The sequence below is a fragment of the Saccostrea echinata genome, unplaced genomic scaffold (genome assembly GCF_033153115.1).
Source record: "Saccostrea echinata isolate AGI-Se365-2 ecotype Australia unplaced genomic scaffold, CSIRO_AGI_Sech_v1 ptg000025l, whole genome shotgun sequence".
Lineage (NCBI taxonomy): Eukaryota > Metazoa > Mollusca > Bivalvia > Ostreida > Ostreidae > Saccostrea > Saccostrea echinata.
In genome coordinates this window covers 6,599,286-6,627,132 of record NW_026889774.1, presented here as the reverse complement: position 1 = coordinate 6,627,132, position 27,847 = coordinate 6,599,286, and the positions used below count along the sequence as shown (strand labels likewise).

The window sequence follows — 27,847 nt, the reverse complement described above, 5'->3', positions numbered from 1 at the left end:
ATTTGTATTATAAAATTTTTATTTGAAATGTATAATTTTCCATTTATTTTGTAAAATTTTCCATTTGTATTGTATAAGTTCTCATTTGTATTGTATACTTTTCCTTTTGCATTGTATACTTTTCCATTTGTATTGTACAATCATAAAAAACAAATAGAAAATTAAAGAATACAAATGGAAAATTTACAATACAATTAATGGAAAATTATACAATACTAATTGAAAATTATTCATACAAATAAAAATTTTACAATACAAATGAAAAATTATAGAATACAAATGGAAAATTATATAATACAAATAAAAACTATACAATATAAATGAAAAATTATACAATATAAACTAAAAATTATAGAATACAAATGGAAATTATTCAATACAAATAAAAATTATACAATACAAATGAAAAATTATATAATACAAATGAAAAATTATAGAATATAAATAAACATGATACAATACAAATGGAAAAATATGCAATGCAAATGGAAAATTACGGAATATAAATGAAAAATTATACAAATGGAAAAGATAATATTGCAACGTTTGACATGCCATAAATGATAATATAAAATGTTTTACCGTGTTTATAATATTGTTTCAGTCAATATTTCAAATTTTTTTTTAAGTGCAAAAAGGTCTGTTTAAACTGGCTTTCACTAAGAAACAAGGCATTTAATTGTTACCCCTGTTTCTCTTCACTTTTTTAATTCCTTATCCGAATAAGTATTTAGACATGTATATGAAATATATGGAGATAACGAACAGTATTCAAGCTCAAAAGTCCATTAATCAATACAAAATAGGAGCAGAGCAAACACGGACCTCCAAACATCAGAGGTGGGATCAGGTGCCATGGAGGAGTGAGCATCCCCTGCCGACCGGTCACACCCGCCGTGTTCTCCTTGTCATGATCGGGAAATAAGGGAAAAATCCGTCGACAATTCAGAATGTAAATAATGGCCTAACAATTAGTGTGAAAAACGTCAGTCAGCATTTGACTCAATGATAAATTGTATTTGCTGACAAGGTCATTGTATCGACCATAGATACTTCATGAAAAACTGACATTACAATACTTTCAGGTGCTTACAGTGTACCTCTTTAAGTTAGAATGATAAAGATATACTTATACCTGAAGTCTGAAGAAAATGTGTGATCATGGGTGACATTTAAAGACATCATACATCATATTTGTAGCTGCAAAAGTGAAGCTTTCTGATTGAGAAAATTCGGACAGACAAACCACAGTTTGCCTGGTTTGTCCGTATTTTCTCAACCAGAGCAAATTTTCTGTAGCTTTAAACTTCACCCGAGGTCATTTTGGCAGATACACGGTCACCGATAGAAAAAAGTGCAAAATTCATGTCAAGTGCATAATTTTATCATGTTTATAATGTGGAAACATTGGTTGTCCCTATTTCACTCAAAGCCAGGTCACTTAATTATTACCAGTCTCTTTATTTTTCCAAGGCATTTTGGCAAGTTCGAGATCATATTTAGGAAGTACTTCAAAATAATTGGCTCAGGGGTATAAATTTTTGGGCTCGCTCACAGTTCGTCTAGATAGTTTATATAATTTCGTTATTGATTTTTTTCTTCTTCTTCAAATAATAGTGTACGCAAAAATAGTCAAAAATTTGTTTATATAATACATATAGCACTTCGTTTAACATTGCATAATTAGTGCAAAGTATAAATTTTGTATAATTAATACAAGCATTCATATGCAGCTCTTAATATAGTTTTCAGACGGCATTATCTTTCTAATTTTTGAACATTCAGAAAATATGGACAATTACAAAGGTGAGCCGTATCTCAAAATATAACATGCACAGGTCCTAGAACGTTTTAAGTTTTTAGCTCTACTGGTCAGAGACCAGAAGAGCTTATGCGATAGTAAGGTGTCCGTCGTCCGTCCGTCTAGCTGTCTGTCTGACTGTAAACAATTTTTCAAAATGCTATCCCTCCTACAGGTTTGGTCTGATTTCAATATAACTTGGCACAGAAATAGACTACACTAAGATACATAATTCTGTGTATCGGATTTTGATTTCGATGAAAGGTGTTACCATGGTTACTTAAAGTAGAAATTTCTGTGAAATACTTTCAAAATGCTACGCAGCTCTGTTAAGGCTGCATAAAGGGGGCGGGGCCTAATTTATACGGGAAAAGTTTACTGTGACATCACACAAATATAGCAATTCCTCACAATAACAGAAAATGAAATAATTTGCGAATCTAAACTGCATAAGAGTAATGACCTTTATCAAAACTTACCACTGCATTCATTTTTGTCGCTAGTTAAATTCCAGACAGCAAGATATAAACAAATCACTGATCGCAATGCACTTGTCGACATGACGTCATCATGGTAAAGTTTGACGCATTTTATGTGCAGTGAGAGGCGGATCAAATAATTTTTTCACAGTGAAAAATGCATTTTATTATTAAACAGAATATTATTTGAAAATCTGAGGTAGACCATTAATACAAATCTGAAACGTTTGTTTATTGCCATTATTTAAAAAATATCGAGAGAATGTATTGAATTAATTCTACCGTGTTTTTGTCTACAGGGTGTGCATGTTTCACGCCGAGGTGCCTCATTAAATCGCCTTTTCGCAAGGGCATACACTTAATAGATCTTGACCATTTTTTGAATACACATAATGGACATATTCCTTAACTTGAAAAGTGCTGCTGCTTTCTTGAAATCGATAGCATAACTTAATAAATGCATAAAATACTTGGTAAAGGTCACACATATTTCGACATTAGCTAGACAACTTCAAATTTAAACTAATAAAATGCGAATTCTATTTAAAGCAGCAGCACTTTCCATAAACTACAAGTTATGTAGAAACAATCTATTACTTTAATTTTTAATTTTAACTAGGGTATGCCCTTGCGATATTGAAATGTGTTTGTGACCTACATACAATACACATTACATGCATTTATCACGTGACTATCAAATAACGTGACCAAACCACGTTATTTCAAAGAATGTTAAAGTCATAAGATAATATAGTACCTTTACAAAATTAGAATTAATTTTAAAAAGGTATGTATTTATGCACTTTTATATTGTGTTGATTTCTTCGAACAATGCTGCGTACTCCTCCAACAGATTTAGTTTGATTTCAATATAACTTGGCACACAAGTAGACTACACTAAGATACATAATTCTCTTTACCGGTTTTTGATTTCGATGAACAGTGTTGTCATGGTTACTAAAAATAGAAATTTCTGTGAAATACTTTCAAAACGCTACTCCTCCTACAGTTTTGGCCTGATTTCAATATAACTTGGCACACAAGTAAACTACACTAAGATACATAATTCTGCATATCACTTTTTGATTTCGATGAACGGTGTTGCCATGGTTACTAAAAATAGAAATTTCTGTGAAATACTTTCAAAATGCTACTCCTCCTAGTTTTGGTCTGATTTCAATATAACTTGGCACACAAGTAGATTACACTGAGATACATAATTCTGCTTATCCATTTTTTGATTTTGGTTAAGTGTTGCCATGGTTACAAAAAATTGAAATTTCTTTGATATACTTTCAAAACATTACTTCGCCTACAGTTTTGTCTGATTTTGATATAACGTGGCATGCAAGTAGCCCTGAGACTACATTGAGATACATAATTGTCTTTGTTTTTTGATTTTGATGAATGATGTTGCCTTGGTAACTAAAATCGAAATTTCTCTAAAATTCTTTTAAAAGGCTACTACTTCTGCAGTTTTAGTCTGATTGCAATTCATCTTGCCAAAAAAAAAGAGAGTAAAACAAAGATTATTATTTATTTAGATGCTAGTTGCCCTCTCCCCCTTTTTTGTTGCTTTAATTAAAGTCAAGCAATGGCAAATTACCAGTATTCTGAAAAAAAAAATGGAACAGGATAGAGACCCCCCCCCCCCCCGACGAACTGGAGAGGATATCTAGGCCGATAAAAATATCCAGTTATCAAAAATATCTTAAAGGTCAAACAAATTGTTTTGCTGAAATAAAAACTAAAAAGCAATCAAACTTGAAAAAAATAGCCTTCATTTATGAAGTAAAAAATGATAATTGTCTGAAAAGATGAAAAATAAAGGAAGAAAATTGTTTAAAAATACATTTATTTACATTATTTACAAACACAATTATAAAAGATCAGATTTCAATAAAGAGGTTTTAAATTGACATGCTCTTCAATGTTTTGATAATGTCTGCGTATGTTATAAACGTTCTAAAATCCATGAGAAATGTTTACTTTTTCACATTCTTATGTGAAAAAATGAAAACAACCTGAAGGCTTTACAATCAATGTAAATTGTCATAACACATGATAATTTATGAGCTTTTTTTTAAATTTTAATTTACTAATGGAGTAATCTATTTTCCTGTTATTTCATTTATCATTTAATGAGACAATATATATTTTGTTCCAAATCTGTCACCGATCCAAAAGCTGAATTAAAAACTTATGACTGTCCTATAGAAAATATGGAGTTGTTGTGCGTGCTGGAATGACCCTCTCGTGTTCTGGTACAGCACGGAATAATTTGGCCTCTCTTGTGTCTGGATCTTTGAATGATAAAACTGCTGCAATGTTTCCACATCGATAACAGTAGTTAGGTGCTGACCAGACTGTCACAAGTTTCTCATCAAACATGTACTTATAGCCTGAAAAAAAAATCATCCATACAGATATGAAGCAATTCACTAAAACTTATGAATTCAATGATTAATACATGTATTAATATTATCTAACATACTATGCATCGTCGCAAACCATGGCCAAAACGTACGTCTGGCCAGTATAGGAGAGAGCTGTATGCGGACTCCATGTCCGCGATGATGCATACTATGTAACTTATTATTCAGTTCTCCACAGTACTAAATACAGCATTTCAGTATTTTCCACCTTTATCATCTCATTAATTATGCGTGCTTTATTGTCAGTTTTTACAAAACATTGTCTAGTACATAAATATATATTACCTTCGTGCACTAACTGATGAGCTCTGCATATAAGTTTCAGGTTGTTGATATGCATAAACTGAAATGATGAAATATTTCTTAATTAGCAATTTTATGTTCCTGGTGGCATTTTTATACAAGATGCCCATAAGCCACAATGCTCACCTGAGTCACCTTGGCAGCGTTTTTCAAAACAATGGCACAAACCTAGCCCCAGAGTCATATTTGAAGAAACTTGAATCTACACACTGAAATTTCTGCATATTTTTATGACTAATCATGACCATGTTGTTCTTTACAAGAAGTTTTTTAAAAGATATTTTCTTTGAATTTCTATTGTGATCCCACGGTACCCTTGCACCAGTGGCCCTTAAACTTGAATCTACAACGCTGGATGATGTTTGCATCAAACATCACTAATAACGGCCTTACTGTTCATAAGAGGAAAGTTTTTGTACATTGTTTTTTATTAAACTATACCTTCCATGTGAAACTTTTACTCCTACCCATGGAGATTATGATTTCAACGAATTTAAATCTGCAAAACTTGAGAATACTTGTGTAGTATGTACATGAATGACTTATCATGGATCTGCTGTTCTTTAAAAGAAATTATTTAATAATTTTTTCCCTATATATTGTCATGTAAAACTTGGATACCCTATTGTGCCCCAACCCTATTCCTGGATGGCACATTTCAAACAAACTTAAAATTCTTAAATTTACACTCTCTGAGGATGCATGCACATTAATGTGACTTATCATTGCCTTGTTATTGAGATTATTAAAAAAAATTCCTAAATATTCTCATATTAAACTTTGCATTTTGACCCCTTTCTACCCCATGGGACTATAATTTGAACCTGAATCTATACTACCTGGGGATGATTGCATATTAATTTCACTACTCATAGCATTTAATGTTCTTAAAAACAAAATACATGCATAAAGAAATTTTCCCCTCTATATTCCCATGCTAAACTTCTTGAATTCTGGCCCCAACCAACTCCCTGGGGCCATGATTTGAATAAAATTAACTTTACCTTGTATCTTAAAACTATCAATTTCCTCTTTTCTGGTCCAGTAGTTCCGAGAGGATTTTTAAGATACCCACCCTAAATCTGCATTTCATTCTCCTTTTAATAGTATGTGGCCCCTCATTTGAACAAACTTGAATCCCCTTTACTCAAGAATGCTTGTGACAAGTTTGGTTAAAATTGGATGAATGTTATCAGAAAAGCAACTTGAGCTTTATGCTCAGATCAGCTACTAACTGCATACAGTGCAAGTCAGCTCATAAATCAGACTTCATTTTTTTTTAATCTCCACTGACCAAGGCCTTTTGTAAAGAAACTTGGGTCTGGTGATCCCCATCTTTCCTTTCATAAAACCCCCCCACTTATATGGGATTTCCATCTTTCATTTTAAAGGATCTTCCATGCCAAAAAAATAGCATTCTTACCTCATTTGTGACCTTTGCCCCAAAGAGCCATCCTGCACCCCTGGGACTGATTGCCCATGTCTCAACATCCTCAGGATCAGACCATACCAAATGTATACAGCATTAAGGAAAAATGTCAAATTATCATCAAACAATACTTGTTTTTGAAATATTCCAACATTGGCTTTTAATTAACATGTGTATTTTGGAAAAATCTGCACAATTTAAAAATTTCTGTTACAAACCAATCATTCTCTTGAATAGACAGATATTTATGAATACAAAAATGAATACTCATTTTACAATTATGAAATAATGAGCATTTCTGATATATTAATAATTTTAGGAAAGAAGGCAGCAAGAAATGACTTCACAATTTCTTGGATCTAAAGCTCCCACCCCCCTGGATTTACAGAGTTATTGAATTTCTACATTATCAAACTAGAGAGTTCCAAGGAACAAATGTGTCGCCTGCTTTATAGCATCATTAAAAATAACAATAAACCGAAGAGTGGCCAGTTATTTATTTGCTACTAGCATTATCATGATTTATAAAAGCACAGGAAAAATCCATGAAGAATAGCGTTTATCATATAAAATCTGATTTTAGAATAGAAATATGATTCCCCAATCTCCAAAGCTAGGGGGAATAATGAAATTGAAATTAACCTTTAAAAAAATATATATTTTTCATTTTAAAACATGATAAATGCGTGTTTAATCTAACCATCCCCAAAAGAGATTTCAGTCTTTCTTTAATACTGGTATACCAATCACGATGTATTTTGAAAGTACAATCTATTTAAATTTCAGTTTGTGTGGTTACAGCATGGCATACAGTTTCAAAGTAGTTTCATGAGCTCATAAACATGAATTATAGTTGCTAATTTCAAAACCCTGCCTCACAAAATCAAAAGAAACACAAACTGAATCAACCATTCAGAGTATTTTTGCAAGGAAGGTCAAAGTCAAGTGGATTGTAACGCTAGTAATGTCAAACAATGTACATGCTAAATAGCATAAATTTACCTTTTAAATGTCAAAAATATGCTGTGTATATGTACAATGAGCTATTTTGAAAAGTAGGTCAGGAGTCAAGTTAAAAGGTCACAACCATAGTATTCTACAAAAGCCAAAGTGCCAAGCAATAAATGTGCAAAATATCAAATCCATACCTATAAATACGGTGTAACAGACAGAAGAAAGGACAGTATTCAAGTAAAGTGATCCCCAAGTGTCGCTCTGCTCTGCAGGCAACACAAAATGACCTAGGACCCCCTATCCACCACCCCCTGCCCCCAATAAAATGACAAGAAGAGTCATGTATATGAAGGAAGCTGGCTTAGAAAAGAGGCAAAACACCCCCCCCCCTCCTTTTTTAGTTAATTTAGTTAATGCCCAAGTTAGTCGGAAACAAATGTTCAGCAGCAATATGACTTTACCTTCTATGCACTGAACAGAATGTTCATTATATGAATTTTTTAAAAAGTCAGATCTAAAATTTTATTCATAAATCACTTATGATATTACATAAAACATAATGGAACAAATCATGGTGAGTTGTTAAAAAATGTTCTCTACATGTTAATGCAAATCTTTCTTGTCAAAAACTGTCACAACAGCACTATTCATCTGCAAACTTCTTCATTGATGAAATGAAGTTAACATATGCCTTCTTTTCATATTTTGTGCTAAATTCAATCAAGTCTTGAGTGAAAGCTCTGTCAATGCCTCTTTCATCAAGAACGTCCATAAGCCCCTCATACATGTCAACATCCATATTTTCTGCTTCGCAAACATATGTTGTTTCTTTAACTTCTCCTTGGGTCATTGCAACGTTGATAATTTCGAATCTGTCAGACACATCATCCTCTGATGGCTCTTCCCCGATTTCTTCTGAAATCATGCAACGGATAGCCATTGTGTTACCACTAGGCTTGACAATTTCAACTTCAAAGGGAGGCTTACAAAACAATGGCATCTCATACTCTACTTCCTCTCCCTCTGGTCCATATTCCTCCAGAGCTCCAGCAATGCTGAATTTTACTCTGACAGTCTCTTTGCCTATCTTCTTGTTTAAAACCACTTGAACTCCTTCACATTCCTTTGTCCATCCATCAAGAAGGTTGTCAATTTCTTCAAGCCCGTCCTCCGTTTCTGACTTTATTTCAGATTCCAGGTACTTCGACAAATTGGAATCACTTTCAAGGCTGGCACTTTTCTGATGACACCAACGCTGTTGTACGCTTCCGAATTGCCTCGGAAAATTGACAAGGCTTGAAAATGTCCTTTTACACACCATGGTACGACCGGTCAGATTTCTTATTGCCGTGAATCCATAATGTTGGAAAGAAGATCTCGTTTTCAGCGCACACAGAAACGTTTTCCGCACTAAACTAGACATTTTATGATAAAAAGTTCATAAAACACGTGAAATCAGGTCAGGTTTGGTTATTGAGTAAAGCGTACGTATAATGATTCATACTTCCTTTTATTAAGTCGTACTACATTGCTTCGAATTTTAAATGCAGTTTCATTTAAACCAACCAAACTTTGAGCCAGTGAGAAAATTTCACAGTTAAACACCAGAAACTCTTACACTTATTACATTACTTAAATAACCAGCTAATTTTATGTTTCAAGAGTTATCTTTTTATATATTAAAAAAAAACAAACAAAAAAAACCCAACTTTTTTTCAGCAAACTGAAGAAAGACAAAAGAAAATATTGTTTCTGTATGTAACATAACAATCTGTTTTGGGTCTATCATTTGGAAAAATTCCATATTTTTAGCTATGTGACACAACTTGTAAAAATGCATGACCTTCGTTAACAGTTACCTGAAAGAAAAAATCCAAATACATATACACACAAAAAAAGGATATCACAAAAAGCTCCTTTGTGAGGGATTTCTTGATTCCTCTCAATTGTTCTAATCTGGTCAATGGTCTTTATATCTGGGGACAGACCTCCATGGACACACAAAACACACTCATCTATAATCTGTTGAAAAAAATCATTATGATCTCTATTTTAAATTAATAGAAAGAAAAAAATCTGCATACTAACAAAATAAAGTTTTTATAATGGAAAATTGAATTCCACAACTCTATCACTCAAAGACACATGAATTACTGCTAAAAGATACACTTGTATATATATCATTTAAGTCTGGTGATCTCTTAATACCATCTTTGCAAGCCAAGGATTTTCGGTCCGCTTTGCTCTCCAGAAGAGAGAGCGAAATGGACCAAAAACCCCTGGCTTGCTGAAATGCCTTAGAGCATGTTTGCAATATTTTTGGAGAAACAAATAAAAACTTAGTAAAAGATTCCTTCAAATACAAAATCCCCGTATATGTTAATCATAGTTCATACTCACTGCTGCTACTGTGAGGAGATCAAACACTTTACAGCAATACCTCCAGGCATTGGCATTCCCATATTTAGACTGACATTCATCTATAGGTTAAAAAACATACACTTTTTCAAACAGAGCATCTGTGTGGGTATACATACATGTTAGAAATCTTATTTCCCATATCTACAGCTGCAGAAATGTAGCCTTCTGGGAAAGCAAATTAGGACAGACATACAAGAGATGTCTGTTCAACAAGCTGCTGCTAACACATTGACTGACATGTCTGTCCACAACACACAGTATGTACATGACTACATGTATAGTTCACCAAACAAAATACAACAGACAAGAATATTCATGTGCTGATGGAAATGTTCCATCAAAAACATACCAGTGGAAAGTTTCCCCTCAAAAAGTTATTAACACAGTCAAACCTTGTTATCTCGAAATTAATGGTAAAAGAAATAATTCGAGATATAAGATTTCAGAAATCAAGGATAAAATACTAAGAGAATGATTAGCGGCTGGGACTTCCAGATGGGTTCAACATATCCATGGTATTTGAGATATCAAAATTCAACTGTATTAACATTCCAGTATCAAATTTCTTATTTTAGTTTTTTTTTTCATTCATATTATGAACCTTAACAGCATTTCATAAGTACATGTATTTCTTGGTCTTTCGGGCATAAAAGGAAATGTCATTAAGTACTTAGTAAGGTTTGCAAGTCTCACTGTCACTGGCTGACATTCAGTGAGTTTCCACAGAGCCAATGGAATTGACAAATCAGAATTATTTAACAGTAAAATCTTACAGCTTTAATCACATTTTCAAACACCATTCCACAGTTTTATTACTGAATGTAAACAATGATGCTTAGAGATCTTCAGATGATTCTGGCCATTAAATGGCTGGTACCGGCACATGCATGTTGATAGACTTGACAAGGGAGATAAGTACATGAGCAAAAATTTTAACCGGAAATTGAATAAAATTTCAACCTATGGTAATTAAATTACACTTTTTGATTCATTTCTAACAGCACATACATGTACATGTATCAAATGAAGTATCATTTACATATCTATTTTCTAGGATTTATTGTTCAAGCCCCACTTCTTATAGTAGCTAAAACTTTTTTTTTTCTTGAGAAAAAAAATGTATCGTGTACATGTATTTATTTTACATTTGATGGGGTGGGGAAGGTGGGGGTGACTGGTCATTTGTGGAATACAATTACTTACCATAAAATCCATATATCTGAGTTATCTGTCTGCTTTCATGATTTCCTCTCAACAGAATTATTTTGTCTGGCCATCTGTCGATTTAAATTTTAAAATAGTAAAAAAAAAGAGTTACAGTAGACTGTTGCTATAGCTAAACACTACTACAAAATAAGGTAATTCAGTTGCCATTACACTTTTCTTTCTTTAGCTACATGAAAATACTGTACACCTGTATTTTACCTGGCTTTTAGTGTCAGTAACAATGTGAAAGTTTCCAAACTATAATATCCACGGTCAACAAAGTCTCCCTATATGAAGAAAAGTAAGCACACCTAAGCATGTATAGAAGAAATTCATAAAAATAACTAAATAACATGGTAGACTAAATTTTCGAATTCTAAAAAATTTACAACATAATTATTTCCTGAAAATGAATGATAAATTCTAGGTACAAAGACCTTATGATTAAAAAAAATTGTTATAAAGACTTAGTTAATGCTTATGCAAGTGAACATACCATAAAAATGTAGTTTGTGTCTGGACACTGCCCTCCTGTTCGGAATAATTCCATCAAGTCATAAAACTATTTTAAAAAAAAACATAATTTATAATGATAAATAATATTTTATTACAATATAACAAACACAAATTGAAAGCTCATAGCAAAATACCATGCTTCTAAAATTTTGTCATCAATACATAATCAAAATTTGTTACTGTATATCCAATTAATTGTCTGGAAGTACTGGGTGAATTTTTTCTTTGTTTGTTTGTTTTTTCAGAGACATAAATAACAGAGATTTGCAACTCCTGTACTTCCTGTCTAGAATATGTGACAGGTCAATCCTATTAATTACTCTTAGTTGGTTTTGTATTTTGATTTAAATAAATCATTATAAATGTATGATCAGGTATGGGTGTCAGACTGGTAAAGTTTTTAAACTATATACATGTGTATTAGTAAATAAAAGCAAACAAAGCAAATTAAAGAAGTAAATGATCAAAAGGTTGGCAAAATCTCAGAGATATGGCTGACCAATGTCACTTGTTGGTATTTCAGATTTCACCTTTGTTAATGTATAAAAACTATTATGAAAATATAACATTCTGAATATTTTTTGAAATGAATAAAAGGTTCTACTTTGTTATTCTTGATCATTTTAAAGATTTTTATGATTTAAATGGTGCAAGATTTGAAAAACAAAAATTAAAACAATAGCACATGGAAGAAATCTTGAGATTTCCAACAGTTTCAAATTTTTGTTATATATGTCTCTGGGTGTTTTTGTTTAACCTGATTTTACAATTTTATCCATCTTAACGATAAACATTCTATACAGTGTTTACAGTTACACTATCATGGTTATGAAATCTCACTCTGGTGTTCTGAATATATTAAAAACAGGAATTGACCTGTTGTAAATTATGCTAATGAATGCAGTGTTTTCAATAAGAGCCGGCAACCAGCAAAATTAACCACCTGTAAGAGAAATTTTGCCGGCTGTGAGATTTCCGTAATTGGGATTTTGCCGGGGTTGGTAAGCGAAATCCGTAGATTTTATCGCAACTATCTATATGATATAGAGTAACTTCCCTTGAGTGCGCTCTTTTTTTATGGAAGTTTGATTAGATCCAATACGTACAACATTGCAGGTGTCATAACAGTATTTCACTTGAGGTTCACGTCAAATCATGGCTGACGCAAAATAATTCCTGAATCTTCCCTTCCGATTCGGGCATTTTAACACGAGACTGGAGCTGAATTTTTTTATGAGATGAAAAACAATATGTAAACTTCCTGTATTGACTAGATTCATTAATATGTTGACGGTGCGACCGTTGGGGCGAGCGCAGTGTTCACTTCATTATTATGATCCGCCTCTTCAAACCGCACGAGACAGACTGTGACGTCACATGACGTCGTATGTTAGCTGCATTTCCATAAACAAAGTTTAAAGAGTGCAAATATTTTAACTAAGAACGTTTAATCTACTATCTGCATGCAATATCCATTAAATTAAGGTGAGTTAATTTTGTGTGAAATTTTAGTTGTTGTCACCGCGTGAACGAAGTTAGCAGCGAGAACAAGAAGCGATGCATTGTGGGTCAGAATTACTGCGGAAAAAAATTCTATTGAATGAATGTGCAGTAGTCCGAATTTTCTCTTCGCCCAGGCGTTGTCGTTAGAGCTCGCAGTGACGAGCGGCGCTTCGCGCCGCTCGCTGCGCTCGCTATAATTTAGGGCGTGCTGATTTTTCTATATACTGTATTTGAGTGGGGAGTGATTAGGTCCTGGACTTGATTTTCAAGCACCTGCTCGACTTCCAACGAAACAAACTTGCGTGCCTTGCTGGATGCCTATGTATTTTTTGGTACTAAAATCTTTATAAAGAATTGTTTTACAAGATCTGAAAAGGAAACTTCTCAAAAGTTTGTTTTGAATTAATACCACCTACTCAAAGTTGCGCATTTTTGGTAAGAATATATAGCAAAATTTAATACTGTTGTGCAACCTGCAGTAAAACCAGATTTTATACTTAGAAATATTGTAGTCTATAATTTAAGGTTTAATTTCGTGAGTTTAGACGGAAAATGAGAAATAATGGCATTTTTTGGCCGTCATTGCCGTTCGTTCGCGTTTAATGGAGCATAGAAAATTAGTCCAGATTTCCTCTAAAATAATTTATCTTGACCACACAAGGGCCTGATTTCGATGTATCGGGTTGAGAGAAATGCATGAAAATTAGAAGAGACTTTAACAAATACCTTGCCATCACACTCGTTAACAGTATTTACTCATAAACAATTTCAAAGTCTATAAATTTAAAGAATTTAGACTAAACCCGGAGCAAAATAAAAATTCTCAATTTGTGTAAATATCGGTTAATTTGGAACACAGTGGTAACAGATGCAGAAATCTGGTTAGAAAAAAGAATTATTTAGGCAAAACAATCGTAATTAAGCAGAAAACGCCATGATATTTCAATAATATGTATTATTTCAATGCTCTTTTTAACTCCACCCCCCTTCCCTATGACAAAGACTACTTCTTTCGCCCTGTAATAAAAAGCAAACATATTTTAAATAATTTTTAATCCTTATGTGAATCAGTATGCATTAATTTAAAATTTGAGACGAAAAAATAACAAAAGTTCAACGCACAAGATCATGACATACAGTTCAACTTTTGCCATATTTTTAGAAATCCGCGTTCACCGCGAACACCCCTGTCACCGAGTGTCGCAAATATTTTTCCTACCTTGAGACGGATTTTTATGAAACTTGCTTTATTACATTGAATATTCATTACAGATCGGGAAAATAGCATTATTCTTGCAAGCAAAAATTTTAAGTTTTATTGCAGGTGTCATAACAGTATTTCACTTGAGGTTCACGTCAAATCATGGCTGACGCAAAATAATTCCTGAATCTTCCCTTCCGATTCGGGCATTTTAACACGAGACTGGAGCTGAATTTTTTTATGAGATGAAAAACAATATGTAAACTTCCTGTATTGACTAGATTCATTATAATTTAGGGCGTGCTGATTTTTCTATATACTGTATTTGAGTGGGGAGTGATTAGGTCCTGGACTTGATTTTCAAGCACCTGCTCGACTTCCAACGAAACAAACTTGCGTGCCTTGCTGGATGCCTATGTATTTTTTGGTACTAAAATCTTTATAAAGAATTGTTTTACAAGATCTGAAAAGGAAACTTCTCAAAAGTTTGTTTTGAATTAATACCACCTACTCAAAGTTGCGCATTTTTGGTAAGAATATATAGCAAAATTTAATACTGTTGTGCAACCTGCAAAACAAGGCTATAACTTGCGAGAGTAAAGTTTAAAGAATAAATTTTTAATGAATAATTCCAACCTCATATAAAATTCACAACTCAACGATTGCGATTTAACTTTAGCTATACAGGATATGATCATGATTATAGAGAATTTGGGGCTTCACTGACGCAAGCTTCAGGTATCTACGGCCTAAATTGTCGAACAGGAAAATAAATGTTTTTTTTTTAACATTCACTGTCACTCCACAAGCTAGGTCAAGATTATCACAACAGAAACCATTTATATCTAGACTGATATAATTTTAAGACCTTACAAATAAAAGTCTTAATTTTTTAATCGTGACTAAGACGTGGGACATAGGAAGTAATTCTTACAGAATTTCCTCAAATTGAAAATGTAAATTTGTATTCTCATTTATTTGTGTTAGTTCTCTTGAAATACAGGAACATTGCAACATTTCACATTTAAGAAGGTTTTTATGTACTTGTATTTTGTATTTGTATCCATTTTCTTAATTATTTCATTCTGACAATCTGTACAAAATAGTAAATAAATTGAAAGGTTTATGATATTTTAGTCTGAGATTGCAGAATATTTCAATTTTTGGGGGTATTGTATGTCACTATGTGTTAAAAAGTTCTTAAATTTTTAAATAAATTATTTCCTTAATTTTGAATAATTTTCCTGACCAGTTAATGTGAAAGGGACTAATTATGTAGCATTTTCAGTATGAAATTCTAACACAAACAATTGTCTGTGCTAGAATTTCATACTTAAGTTGTCTTAATGTTTTTACAGACACCTAGTTTTCAGGGGAAAAAAATCAGTCCGTCAAAAGTCCATATAACAAATCAGTGAAAGCGGTACAAATTGTTTTCTAAATGGCTTTATTAGGTAAAATTTGGTGATTGATAGCGACAGAAATGTGAAAAATTTATTGGCCTGAGAGGTAAGAAAAATGAGTCAAAAATGCCAATTTTCGTTTTCGGCCAGGGGGCTTTGTCCCCCTGGGCCCCCTACCAGGGCTCTGCCCTGGACACGCTGGGGGCCTGATGCGGCCCCCTGACCCCTCGCCGATATTGGTTTCCTGCTGTTCCAAATATATTTCCTTCTATTGAAAATCTTATTGAAAACACTGATGAATGGACCTTTTACCATATTCCCTAGCCAATTAAGGGGTTCTGATCTTGCTTCTCTCCTCATAAACCCTTGGGCTATTGTGCTATTAAACATCAGGATTGTTTACATCTAATCTTACCTAATACACGCAGCTTGCGTTATTGACAGAAATGAAGAGCATTTTAAAAAATCAAAGTATATGAAGAATAACTATAGAGCAAAAATTGAGCAATGTTTACTTGTTATTTAGGATGCAGATGTATATCTTCAATATATAGATTTCAGATAAAATTATATGCACATCAACTTAATGATGGATGATACCATACATGTAGCTTTTTATAGAATGGCATGTACCATTGGCTTGTTTTTCATTTTCAAGAATATAGTCAAGAAATATCCCAAAAGAAGCAGATTCAGATTGATCATATGATATCAATTTACCCCAGTCACAACTTGAGAAAAAAAATCCTGAATTTTGATAGCAAGAGCTTGTGAGGAGAGTAGCAGATTAAAAACCCTTGGCTGGCAAAGATGACCTTTTACAAATCCATATGACCCAATTGAACAGGTCCAGGAAAATCACTATATTTAGCTATATAGCTTAATTTACCTATATAGCTTTATTTACCTATATAATATAGCTTTATTTAGCTATTTTAGAATAAGTTTCTGTTTTATGAAAAGCAAACAAAAAGTCGCATGAAAATTATGGCTGATACTTTTTTAAAAAGGTTTGATAAAAACAACCTAGGGCATAGATAGTAAAAACATTGCCTCTTTTAAACACTTTTTAACCAAAAAATGCATCTCTATTGTTTGGATAGCTGTCCATTACTGGAAGTGCGATGAGGCATGACTAAGTGTGATTGCCTTGCATTGTGCTGAATTATTACCAATCAATTATCTTGTTGACCAAAACTACTTTTCTTTGTTAAAGTAGCTGCTTATTCACAGATTAACTGTTATACATAGCCCCAAAACTTTTAGATCTTTGACTGCAATTGCACAAAAGGAGAAACATTTTTAAAAGTGGGTTTTTGGTGAATTGTTTTCAGTCCATTTCAAAGTTGAAAACTAATACTGCCTCATTATGCGACTTTTTGTCTGCTTTTCATAAAACAGAAATTTACTCTGAAATAGCTAAATAAAGCTATATTATATAGGTAAATAAAGCTATATAGGTAGATTTAGCTATATAGCTAAATATAGTGATTTTCCTAGACCTGTTGAAGCATTTAAGCTTCTATACCTTTTATTATTAAATAATTTGATTATATACCTGTCCATGTATATCCCCACACACTGTTACTGGTGAAGAAACAGGCTGGACGTTTGACTCCTCAAGCAGAAGTTCACAGACCATATCACAAAGTTTCTGTAATATTGACAAGAAGTATTTTATTTGGCACTCAACAGAAATGGTAAGCACATAAAATATGCATATGAAAGTTGAATTTATTGTTTGTAGGTTTTATAAATTATTCAATAACTGGGAAAACTTGTAAACCATCATAACTCCATTTATCTGTTTCAGTGTTTAGTTAGTGCATTGGTTACTCAAATGAGAAATCTGAAGAAAAGAACATTACCATAACAGATTAATGGTGTTTGACTTGAAAACCAATTACAATGTTATGTTCCCGATATTATAACTTACTTTAAGGTCATTTTCAGGCAAGTATTTACATTCTTTTGCTACCTCAATCCACTTCTCGATTTCCGCCATGTTTGTTTTTCCTCGATGAATTTATACCATTCAAAAACAATGACGGTATTTCCGGATTTGTTTTCTAATTACACATTTTGAGTTAACCGTATATTTAATTAATGTACTTTTACACACAATTAACAGATAAGAGCATGATTTATTCATTATTAAGATTTTTAAAAAAAATAAAAAATATATATCCCATATATAAAAACTTATTGCGAGGTCAATTTTAGCCCAATTTTCATGATTTTTTACACTGAATCATGCAAAAATTGTTCATGTTCAAATATTCTTGTCTTAAAATGCTAAACAAAATGATAGACTAATGATTGAGAATGATTTAAGAAATCGTCAAGGCAAAATTACTAACCTCAAATAATGATTTCTTACCAAACTGGAATCGTAAAATTTTAAATTGAATTAATGCATTTGATCGAATGCTGCAGATATAGTGAGATACAAGTATGTTGAAATTATGTGAAGATCAGAAGAAACTGAAAATAATTATACGGTACCTTTTATGGTATTTTAGTAAAAAAAAAAAAAAAAGAAAAAAAAAAGAAAAAGAAAAAAAGAACCACAAATAACATTGCAATAATATTTTAGAAAAATGCACTTTTCAATGAAATATACATGTATACTGTATAGTGGAAAAATGAAATTATAACTCAGTTATGACCAGGTACGTTCCTGAAACAATTCAATATTTCCCAAGATCTGTAAAGAATTTTCTATATATAATATCACATTAATTTCCCGATGTGGATCATTCTTTAACAAACTTTAAAAACAAATGTAAGGGGGAGGGGGTATCCTATCACTTTCATTTTTTTAAAGAAGAGCTTCTCTGAAGATGCAATATACATGTATATAGCCTATAAAGATAATGCAATGTCAACTGTTCATGATCATGCAGTGCCTGAATTTGAAGACTTCAAGATGGGCATGAATCATAAAATTGAAGCACTATTCTCTTTTTATGAAAAAAATCCATATACTACTGTGTATTGTGACTGGTGAGGGAGAAAAATGCAACGAAGTAGACCAGGATTCGGACTCTTCCAGCTGAGCTGTATCTGACCACCGACAATCAAACCTGCCTGACCGCCACATTGCTACCTCCTTAAAGGTTTTTACCCCGAAGATCCCAACCAAGACTCTTTACTGGCAGGTCTTTCACCTTTCACATCCTGGTCATGGCACCAAATGTAACCAGCGATTCGATCATCAAACTCGGGCCCCATGAATCGACTGTAGACGGGTACTCTACCAACTGAGCTATTTGAGCTGATCAAATCTCGCTGATCGACATCGGAAAAGCAGGATTTTTCCAGCAAAAAAGCAGTGTCGAATCGCGGAAAAATGGAACTTAAACATGCAGCGGTCCAATTTATATAGTCAAGGGTGAAATCGACCAAAGAGCAGTAAGTTTACGTTAATCACTGAATCAGATACATATGGTGCGAGGCAACACTGATCTTTCAATAAAAACATGATAAACTTAGAGATGGTAAATATGACTCTAACCTTGACCTTCATATCACAGAAAGGTGGCTTTCTAATGGGTAATTTTTATACATGTATATTTATAACTTACTTACCTTACAAGTATACTTTCAACCCCCCCCCCCCCCCCCCCCCACTCAGCGCAATAGCGACGTAGAATATTTCTCTAAACTTCAAATCAGACCTTGGGTCAATTTTGATTTTGCCAATCAGAACATTTGTCTAAGTTTCTTTTATTGATTCAAAAAGTATTTTCTCCTTTTTGCAATATTTTTTCCTCAAGTTTTGAACGCATTTATGATATATGGGTAATAAAGGGGAAAGAGGTGGAAAAAGCGTCTAATTGTTTTCTGAAGAATTAGTTTCCTTATTTGGAAGTTTCAAAATTTAGGATCCATCCCTCAAAACTGGTGAAATTTATTGCCTCAATATCATGCCAGTATTAGTGATAAGCATAAGTTGCGCTTTTATTGATTTCACCAAAATGTAAATCGCAATTGCAAATTAAGATTTTCTTGGTATGAAATTATCCTACCTGACCCCACGCATGAGAAATCAGTATGTATAGTGTTCCCAGAGATTATTGAGATTTTTTTAATGATACGTTGGATTCATAACAAACAATATAATTTAATGTTACTTTTTTATTTAATGATAATAACCCGCACTTTCTAATGATGCATGCAGTTTTTATGGATAGCCTCCCATTTATTTAATATACTTCTGTTGTCTGCTGATATTCAAAATTACTGCCATTGAAAGTAGAAAGCCTTTTTCAGTAATGTATAAGTAACGGATTGTTAAATCTGGTGATATTTCTGAAACACCGAATACTCAGTATGTCACCGTCTACTCTGTATTGTTCAAAAAGAAAAGAAATTCAAAAAGAGTTTGTAGGCATTCACAGATCAAAGAAAGCGTTGATATTTGCTCAGTAAGAACAACACTGCATAAATAAAAAAAATGGGATTCCATTCCCATAGCCCTACCAGCTCTTTCCCTCTGCCGAATTCCTTTCCATCTATGAATTTTTTGCTCCACGTGAATCTATAGTAGACAGCGGAATACTCAGTGTTTCAAAAGTTTCTTAAAGTTTTACAAATCTTTGATAACTCTAGCTTTCTACAATAAGCTTTCTTTTTTCAATAACACTCATTTTGAGCATTGGCAATCGACCTGAAATTGTGTACAAAGAAAACGGTGAGTTATTTATGAAAACTGTAAGTAGCAATAATGTTATTTGATTAAAAAAAACTTAATCAAATAATAAAAAAATCCTTTAATGAAAAAAAATTCACGATAAAATTCTCAATAATTTCTGGGAACACTATAAATGCTTCCTAAAACTATAGCTGTTGCCCTCACTGTACATGTGATCATTTTTTCCTTCAGCTTGTTTCATATAGTAAGTACTCCTCATGTGGCTAGATCATCATAATGACAACAAAAACAGCAATAATCTTTAAGACGCGAAAATGTAGGCAATTTATCCGTATTAATTAACACACATCTCCCCCCCTCTCTAAATAACATTTAAATTGTTTCCAGAAACGAATGTATTCTGTACAAATATTCATTCGAGGGCATTCTGCAAACCTTAAATGTCACAACAGAACATCTCTGTCCTCTGTCATTATATAAATACCGAGTATTTCATGATAACTTTTCACATCGATTCTCTCTCTCTCTCTAATTTTAGAGCTAAGTTCTCATCAAGGAACAGTTACTTTTGCTGATTTTTTTTTTTATTGAAAGACTGATATGGATATATGCGAAACATCCCGAGGAAAATTGGAGTGTCGAGTGAAGTTCTTTAATTGCAAGCTAATAAATTTTCTTGTAAATAAAAATATAACTGTCGAACAACACATTGCATTATAATGCTTGATGTACTTTCTAATTAAAACATACTTGGTCAATTTTTATAATTAGGCAAAACAGTGGAAAATATATAACTCTCCTGTTTGACTGATGAGTGAATATTTTAAGACTCAAACAAAGCTCCGATGACTTTGTAGAACAATCAAAGACGCTTTTCAATACTGCTAAGCAGTACTTGTTTAGTGAGATAAGCTCACACTAAGTCCTTTACATGCGACATTACCCATAACCGTTATTTACTCTGACTTTAACACATGGGCATTTGTAAATGTCTCTCTATCGTCTTATATATAGTATACAAACCTGTTATTTGTTAGCATTGCTTAAACATTTACATAATATAAAGCAGAAATCAATGATCGTTTTGTCTACGTTGTTCAAAGGGACATAATTTGAGTTATCGAACTTTAAAACAAAACTTACATTATGCAAATTTCCAAAGAAACATTCAATCACAAGGACAAATTGTATATAAAAGCTGTCTTTGGAGGGTGGATGGTGGGGAACATTTCTAACACATTGACAAGTAAAATAATTGTGCTTGTGTAAATTCAAGAACAATTGCACCATACTGCACTCTGCTGCAAATTCAAGAACAATTGCACCATACTGCACTCTACTGCAAATTCAAGAACAATTGCACCATAATGCATTCTGCTGCAATACAGTGCGATACATTGTGATGCCTGCCAAATTGTGCAATCAAAATTAACTTAGTCATTTTTTTTCTTAATTGAATTTAAAAACTTATTGAATACAGACACTTTTTTTTTTCATTTTATGCTTTGATAAAAAAAAAAGGTTTCAAAAACAGACTAGAGAGCATTTCTTTTATTCTCATATTCTTAAATATTTGTTTTCTTTGATATGAATCAAAATTAACAATCAGTAATTAAGTCGAAGGACTTTCGCAAAGTTACATGTTGCTGGTTTTTTTTTTTTTAATCGAATGACTAGTTTGGGTATGCGCAAAAGATCCAAAAGAATAAACACTCCTTTTTGACTCATGAGTGGATTTTTTTTTGTTTTCAAGAGAATTTATACTGTTTACCATAATAAAAATTTAAATGCATTTTATTGCACTGCACTACATGTACAACGCAATGTCAATCAATAAAATGAAGTCCATTTTTGTTTTACATTCTGGTATTGAAAATAAGGTGAAAATTAACATATTTTCATATATATTTTTTATTTTCAAAAAAGTTTTGAAAAACAGACTGGATAGAATATTTTCATTCACATGTTCTTATATGATTGTTCTCTTTCATATGAATCTAAATTAACAATGCAGTAATAATGTCGAAGGATTTTTCAACAAATTTCTTCATTGCTGCATGTTTATCATTTTATGCAACGCCTAGTTTGGGTATATGAAAGATTGAAAAAGAGAGAAATCTCATGTTTGACTGATGAGTGTAAATTTTGAGGGTGATGCAGATAAGCACCAGGAAGCCTAAACAGAATATATTCTGATAACAGTACTTAGAGCTAAGTTCTCATCAAAGCAAAGAACAGTTACTTTTGGTGATTTGTTTTATTGAAAGACTGATTTGGTTTATTGCGAAACATCCCAAGGAAAATTGGAGTGTCGAGAGAAGTTCTTTAATTGCAAGCTTAATAATTTTACTTTTAAATAAAAATATAACTGTCCTACACTACATTGCATTGTAACGCTTGATGTACTCTCTAATTAAAACATACTTGGTCAATTTTTATTATTAGGCAAACAGTGAAAAAAATATAACTTTCCTGTTTGATTGATGAGTGAATATTTTAAGACTCAAACAAAGCGCCGATGACTTTGAAGAACAATCAGGGACGCTTTTCAATACTGCTTATATTTGCAGTACTTGTTTAGTGAAATAAGCTCACGCTAAGTCCTTTACACGCGACATTACCCATAACCGTTATTTACTCTGACTTTAACACACGGGCATTTGTGAATATCTCTATAACGTCTTACATGTATATATAGTATACAAGCCTGTTACTCGTAAGCATTGCTTAAACATTTACATAATATAAAGCAGAAATCAATGATCGTTTTGTCTACGTTGTTCAAAGGGACATAATTTGAGTTATCGAACTTTGAAACAAAACTTACTTTATGCAAATTTCCAAAGAAACATTCAATTACAAGGACAAATTGTATATAAAAGCTGTCTTTGGAGGGTGGATGGTGGGGAATATTTCTATTACATTGACAAGTAAAATAATTGTGCTTATATAAAATAATTGTGCTTATATAAATACAAGTAGAATTGCACCATACTGCACTCTGCTGCAATACAATGTGATGCCTGCCAAATTGTGCAATCAAAATTAACTTAGTCATTTTTTTTTTCTTAATTGAATTTAAAAACTCATTGAATACAGACACTTTTTTTTCATTTTATGCTTTGATAAAAAAGGTTTTCAAAAACAGACTAGAGAGCATTTCTTTTATTCTCATATTCTTAAATATTTGTTTTCTTTGATATGAATCAAAATTAACAATCAGTAATTAAGTCGAAGGACTTTCGCAAAGTTACATGTTGCTTGCTTTTTTTTCATCGAATGACTAGTTTGGGTATGCGCAAAAGATCCAAAAGAATAAACACTCCTTTTTGACTCATGAGTGGATTTTTTTTTGTTTTCAAGAGAATTTATACTGTTTACCATAATAGGAATTTAACTGCATTTTATTGCACAGCACGACATGTACAACGCAATGTCAATCAATAAAACGAAGTCCATTTTTGTTTTACATTATGGTATTGAAAATAAGGTGAAAATTAACATATTTTCTAATATATTTTTATTTTTAAAAAAGTTTTGAAAAAACAGACTGGGTAGAATATTTTCATTCATATGTTCTTATATGATTGTTCTCTTTTATAACACAATTACTCAATGTGTTTGGATTAAGAAGACTTTTGTAAGTTTATAGTTTTATTATAAAGTCACAGCAAAGGCAAAACAATGGTACATAAAAAAGTTCAATGGCTGCCGTTCTCGGAGCTAATTAAGGTGGTGAAAGCTCACATATTCTGTCTAGGAGCTAAGATGGTAAAAAGCTCTCGTAGTCAGTCTTAGAGCTAAGATGTTAAAAGCTATTGATACTCAGTGCGTACATCTTTTGTACAAGAAGCTGCATCATAGGGATCACGTATTTGGTAATAACAATCAGTATAAGTTACAGTGTCACATAATTAATATTAATAAAGTCCGCCCCTCACTGAAGCTGTCTCATCTCCTTATAGGATACGGCAATGTCCTCTGTTTACATTAACATTGTGTATCTTGCACATTCTTCAGTTAATTAGATGGTTGCAGCTTTGCACAAAGTCTGATTGGAAGTGTCAATGTTAGAGAACAACACATCGTAAAAACTAATTGTCCGTCAAATGAAGACGCTCACTTATTGCATCCAATCTCCCAGAGTTTGTAAACAAGATCATAATTAAGAAGTTATTGTCCGTCGCTCTACACACTGATAGTATCAATTATAATTCAAAACACAATATTTTAAATATTAATAAACTCAATGTACAAACTTAATATATCAATTAAAATTATAATTTGAACGCTCATCGTGTTACACTTTCATATGAATCTAAATTAACAATGCAGTAATAATGTCGAAGGATTTTTCGACAAAATTTCATTGCTGCATATTAACCATTTTATGCAACGCCTAGTTTGGGTATATGAAAGACTGAAAAAAGAAAGAAATCTCATGTTTGACTGATGAGTGTAAATTTTGAGAGTGATGCGGATAAGCACCAGGAAGGATAAAGAGAATAAGATAACAGTACATAATCTAGCACAGTCTAACAGTGGAACGCTTTAAAAAATAAATATATATATCGTATTTTTGACGATCGGCAAATTAGTTTGTCCTAAAAAATTACGTTCACTGTCAAATCATAAACATCGACAACATGCAACTGAAAATCTCGAAAAATTATGGATCCCTTAGAATTTCGGAAGTGGTGATCATGTACGTAAGCTTATATCACAGTATATAATTATTGGCAAATTTACAGATAATACATTCCATCAATTATATATTTATATACAAGTGTATCGAGTATAAATCATTAAAAATTTAAGGCTAAGTTCATAACTTTAAATATCCAAAGTTTAAATTTAGATTCTTTCCCCGAATGTTATGGGTCACATTGCATTGTCAGTCTTTAAAAATTGCCAGTCTATCTGGGAATTTCCTTGAGAGTATAAGATCTATTTTTAGTTCCAAAACAAGCTAATATAAAAGGAAACACTGGCGCGTTTTTTCTCATTCAAATCATGGCACTGAAAAGGAGTTTAATGAAGGACTTCTTCAAATTACTGAAAACTATCGATAGTTTTTCAGGTAGGTTCAAAGATCATGTAATTGGCCAGATTACCATATGAAACAATTTCCATCTGCATATGTTACACTGTATGTATCTCCATGTACATGTTTACATGTACATCAACCCATATAGGCCTATCTCTTGTTATTTGCATCCATGGATTCTGCAAAATACTAGTAAACGTCTGTACCACTAACTGCTTAATTGTTTTCATATTAAACGGGTTAAGTTTTGAACACTGTCTAAATTTATATACGTTCTATTTATATTATGATGTGATTCTATTTATAGACGGACAGGCCCGCGTCTTGTCATGGTCAGATGAGAGTGACGATGACGAATTCAGCTTCCAGGTTGAAATATCTCCGTCAGGTGGACCATATTGTTCAGGGAAATATATTTTTAAGGTACTTCTTTAGTTTGCAAACAGACATTAATTACAGAAATATAAATAATATATATATATATATATTAAAAATTCAATTTTATTATTAATAAAAACATATTGTTACATGTAATTAAATAAATTAATCCACTTTCTCACAAAGCTAAAAGAATTGTTGCGTTCTTATATGCTATTTATATTTCTTAGAACTCTATTCTATTTATACAAGTTGAGTCTTTCATAATATTGAAACTGCATGGCGTAATTATTGATTTTCTAAGATACTTCTGTTTGTATTTTGCAATTATACACTTTAATTATCTACAACTTTCAATAATTATAACAATTTTTTCTCATAGATTGCCACAACGAGTCAGGATTGGCCTAATTATCCACCCACAGTTACATGTCAGACTCTAATATTCCATCCAAACATTGAAGAATTCTCAGAAGACATTTTATCAGAAGAATCTCTAGAAGATATTTCAGTTGATTTAAAAGTATGCATAAGTATACTGGATGACGATGAATGGAATTCAACTTGTTATTCATTTGACGATTGTGTTCAGGCGGTATTATTTGTATTACACACACCCAATTTTGACGATCCACTTTCACCTTATTTGGATTATTTTGACCGTTTCGAGATGGCCAAGTTATCAGTGAAAGGTGGCCAGATCGAGAGTGGACCTTATGTTCCAAAGAATGCAGGCTGGAGAGGGAGAGAGGAAGAAGGCGAGTCTATTGTGCCTGACCACGAGGAACCAATGGAGATGGATACTACGAACTGTAACATAGTGAGCAACAAACGAGACACGAAACTGTGTAATCAACGTGTCCTAGAGAACTTTTACTTGACCAATATGCATGAAATTGTGTATGAAGATCCTGGTGTACAGACATTTGAATTTTATCAATAAAGAAATGAAACAACCAATATTCCTTTTTTGAATAGTACACTACATGCATTCCATACCTAGATACATGTACCGGTTCTCAAGACAGATTGTTGTAACTAATCGTTACATTTTGAGTGTACAAACTTACAGTTTATCAGGGACATAGCTGCAACAGTCGCTTAGGAAGAGCACTTAATTTAATGTCGACCTGATTCTTTTGATATCTTATTAAAATCAAATTTAAAGCTTTGGAATCTCTTTACAAACTTTTTGTTTTTTTTAATGAAAAATGCAAAAAAGCTTATTCAGGTCTTTCCAATCTTTAAATGTCCTGAAGGTTCACTTATTGTTACATCGGTTCTAAAAATAGAATTGCTATAAATAATTTTCACTGTAAATCTTTTTCCTGAAAAGGTATAAAAAGAGGAAGTCGAATTAATTCATATGATATTGTATATACAGTATCTGTTGCATGGTGAAACAAACATGGGCAGACATGTATTATGAACACTGCAGAGAGTTCCAAGAAAGACAACTTGGCGAACAAAAAAAGTGAGAAACTGTGTTCTTTATACATATTTCTATAAATATGCGTTGATTTCTTGGAACATAAAACCTAAAAAAGATTTGGTGTGACACATATTTCGTTTGTTTACGCTCCAGCGTGCTACAAAACAAACATGTAAGATGTATTCTATAGCCATAATTCTTAGAACTTAGGAACTATTGGGACATAATGTTACAGAATTTAGCATTCACTGTCTCCATTGTTGTCAACTTGATTTGGGTATGCTGCAGAAAATATAAAGGTTATTTCAGCAAATCGTTAATCATATACATTTTGAGTGCACAAACTTAGAGTTAATCAGGGACATGCTCAGTAAGAAAACTTGATTAAATGTCGAACAGATTCTTTTGACATTTTATTAAACAATTTTCTTTTGTATCTGCACTTGATAATAATAATAATAAACACTGAATCACAAATAATATACATGTATTTTTTTGTTGTTGTTGCGCACATTGCTATGCAGAGAGTCATAGAATTGAATCAATCTGTAAAAAAAAAAGGTACTCTCATAAAATCAAACTTTTCCGTGCAGAGTTTTAACGCCAGAATAAGTAACAACTTCCCTGCGTAACCTTCAAGCCACACATCCTTAACATTACTGTAGTTCCCACAAAAGGAAAT

At 32.4% G+C, this 27,847-nt stretch overlaps 3 protein-coding genes across 3 annotated transcripts; 1 reads left to right on the top strand and 2 right to left on the bottom strand.

The window, feature by feature from the left end:
- Window positions 1-4,118: 4,118 nt before the first annotated feature.
- On the bottom strand, window positions 4,119-17,691 carry LOC133191919 (serine/threonine-protein phosphatase 6 catalytic subunit). Its single transcript, XM_061327679.1, has 10 exons — window positions 17,588-17,691; window positions 17,210-17,305; window positions 11,525-11,590; window positions 11,248-11,315; window positions 11,026-11,099; window positions 9,802-9,881; window positions 9,306-9,423; window positions 6,442-6,533; window positions 5,001-5,058; window positions 4,119-4,682 (listed from the first exon to the last, which is right to left on the bottom strand). Exons 1-10 carry the CDS (start codon window positions 17,654-17,656, stop codon window positions 4,492-4,494), a joined length of 912 nt encoding a protein of 303 aa, XP_061183663.1. The 5' UTR covers window positions 17,657-17,691; the 3' UTR covers window positions 4,119-4,491.
- Window positions 7,910-8,844, bottom strand: LOC133191920 (uncharacterized). The gene has a single exon (XM_061327680.1). It carries the CDS (start codon window positions 8,822-8,824, stop codon window positions 8,045-8,047), a length of 780 nt encoding a protein of 259 aa, XP_061183664.1. The 5' UTR covers window positions 8,825-8,844; the 3' UTR covers window positions 7,910-8,044.
- A 7,572-nt stretch (window positions 17,692-25,263) lies between the features above and the next one.
- On the top strand, window positions 25,264-26,682 carry LOC133192543 (NEDD8-conjugating enzyme Ubc12-like). Its single transcript, XM_061328539.1, has 3 exons — window positions 25,264-25,388; window positions 25,663-25,778; window positions 26,116-26,682. Exons 1-3 carry the CDS (start codon window positions 25,322-25,324, stop codon window positions 26,674-26,676), a joined length of 744 nt encoding a protein of 247 aa, XP_061184523.1. The 5' UTR covers window positions 25,264-25,321; the 3' UTR covers window positions 26,677-26,682.
- Window positions 26,683-27,847: the final 1,165 nt, after the last annotated feature.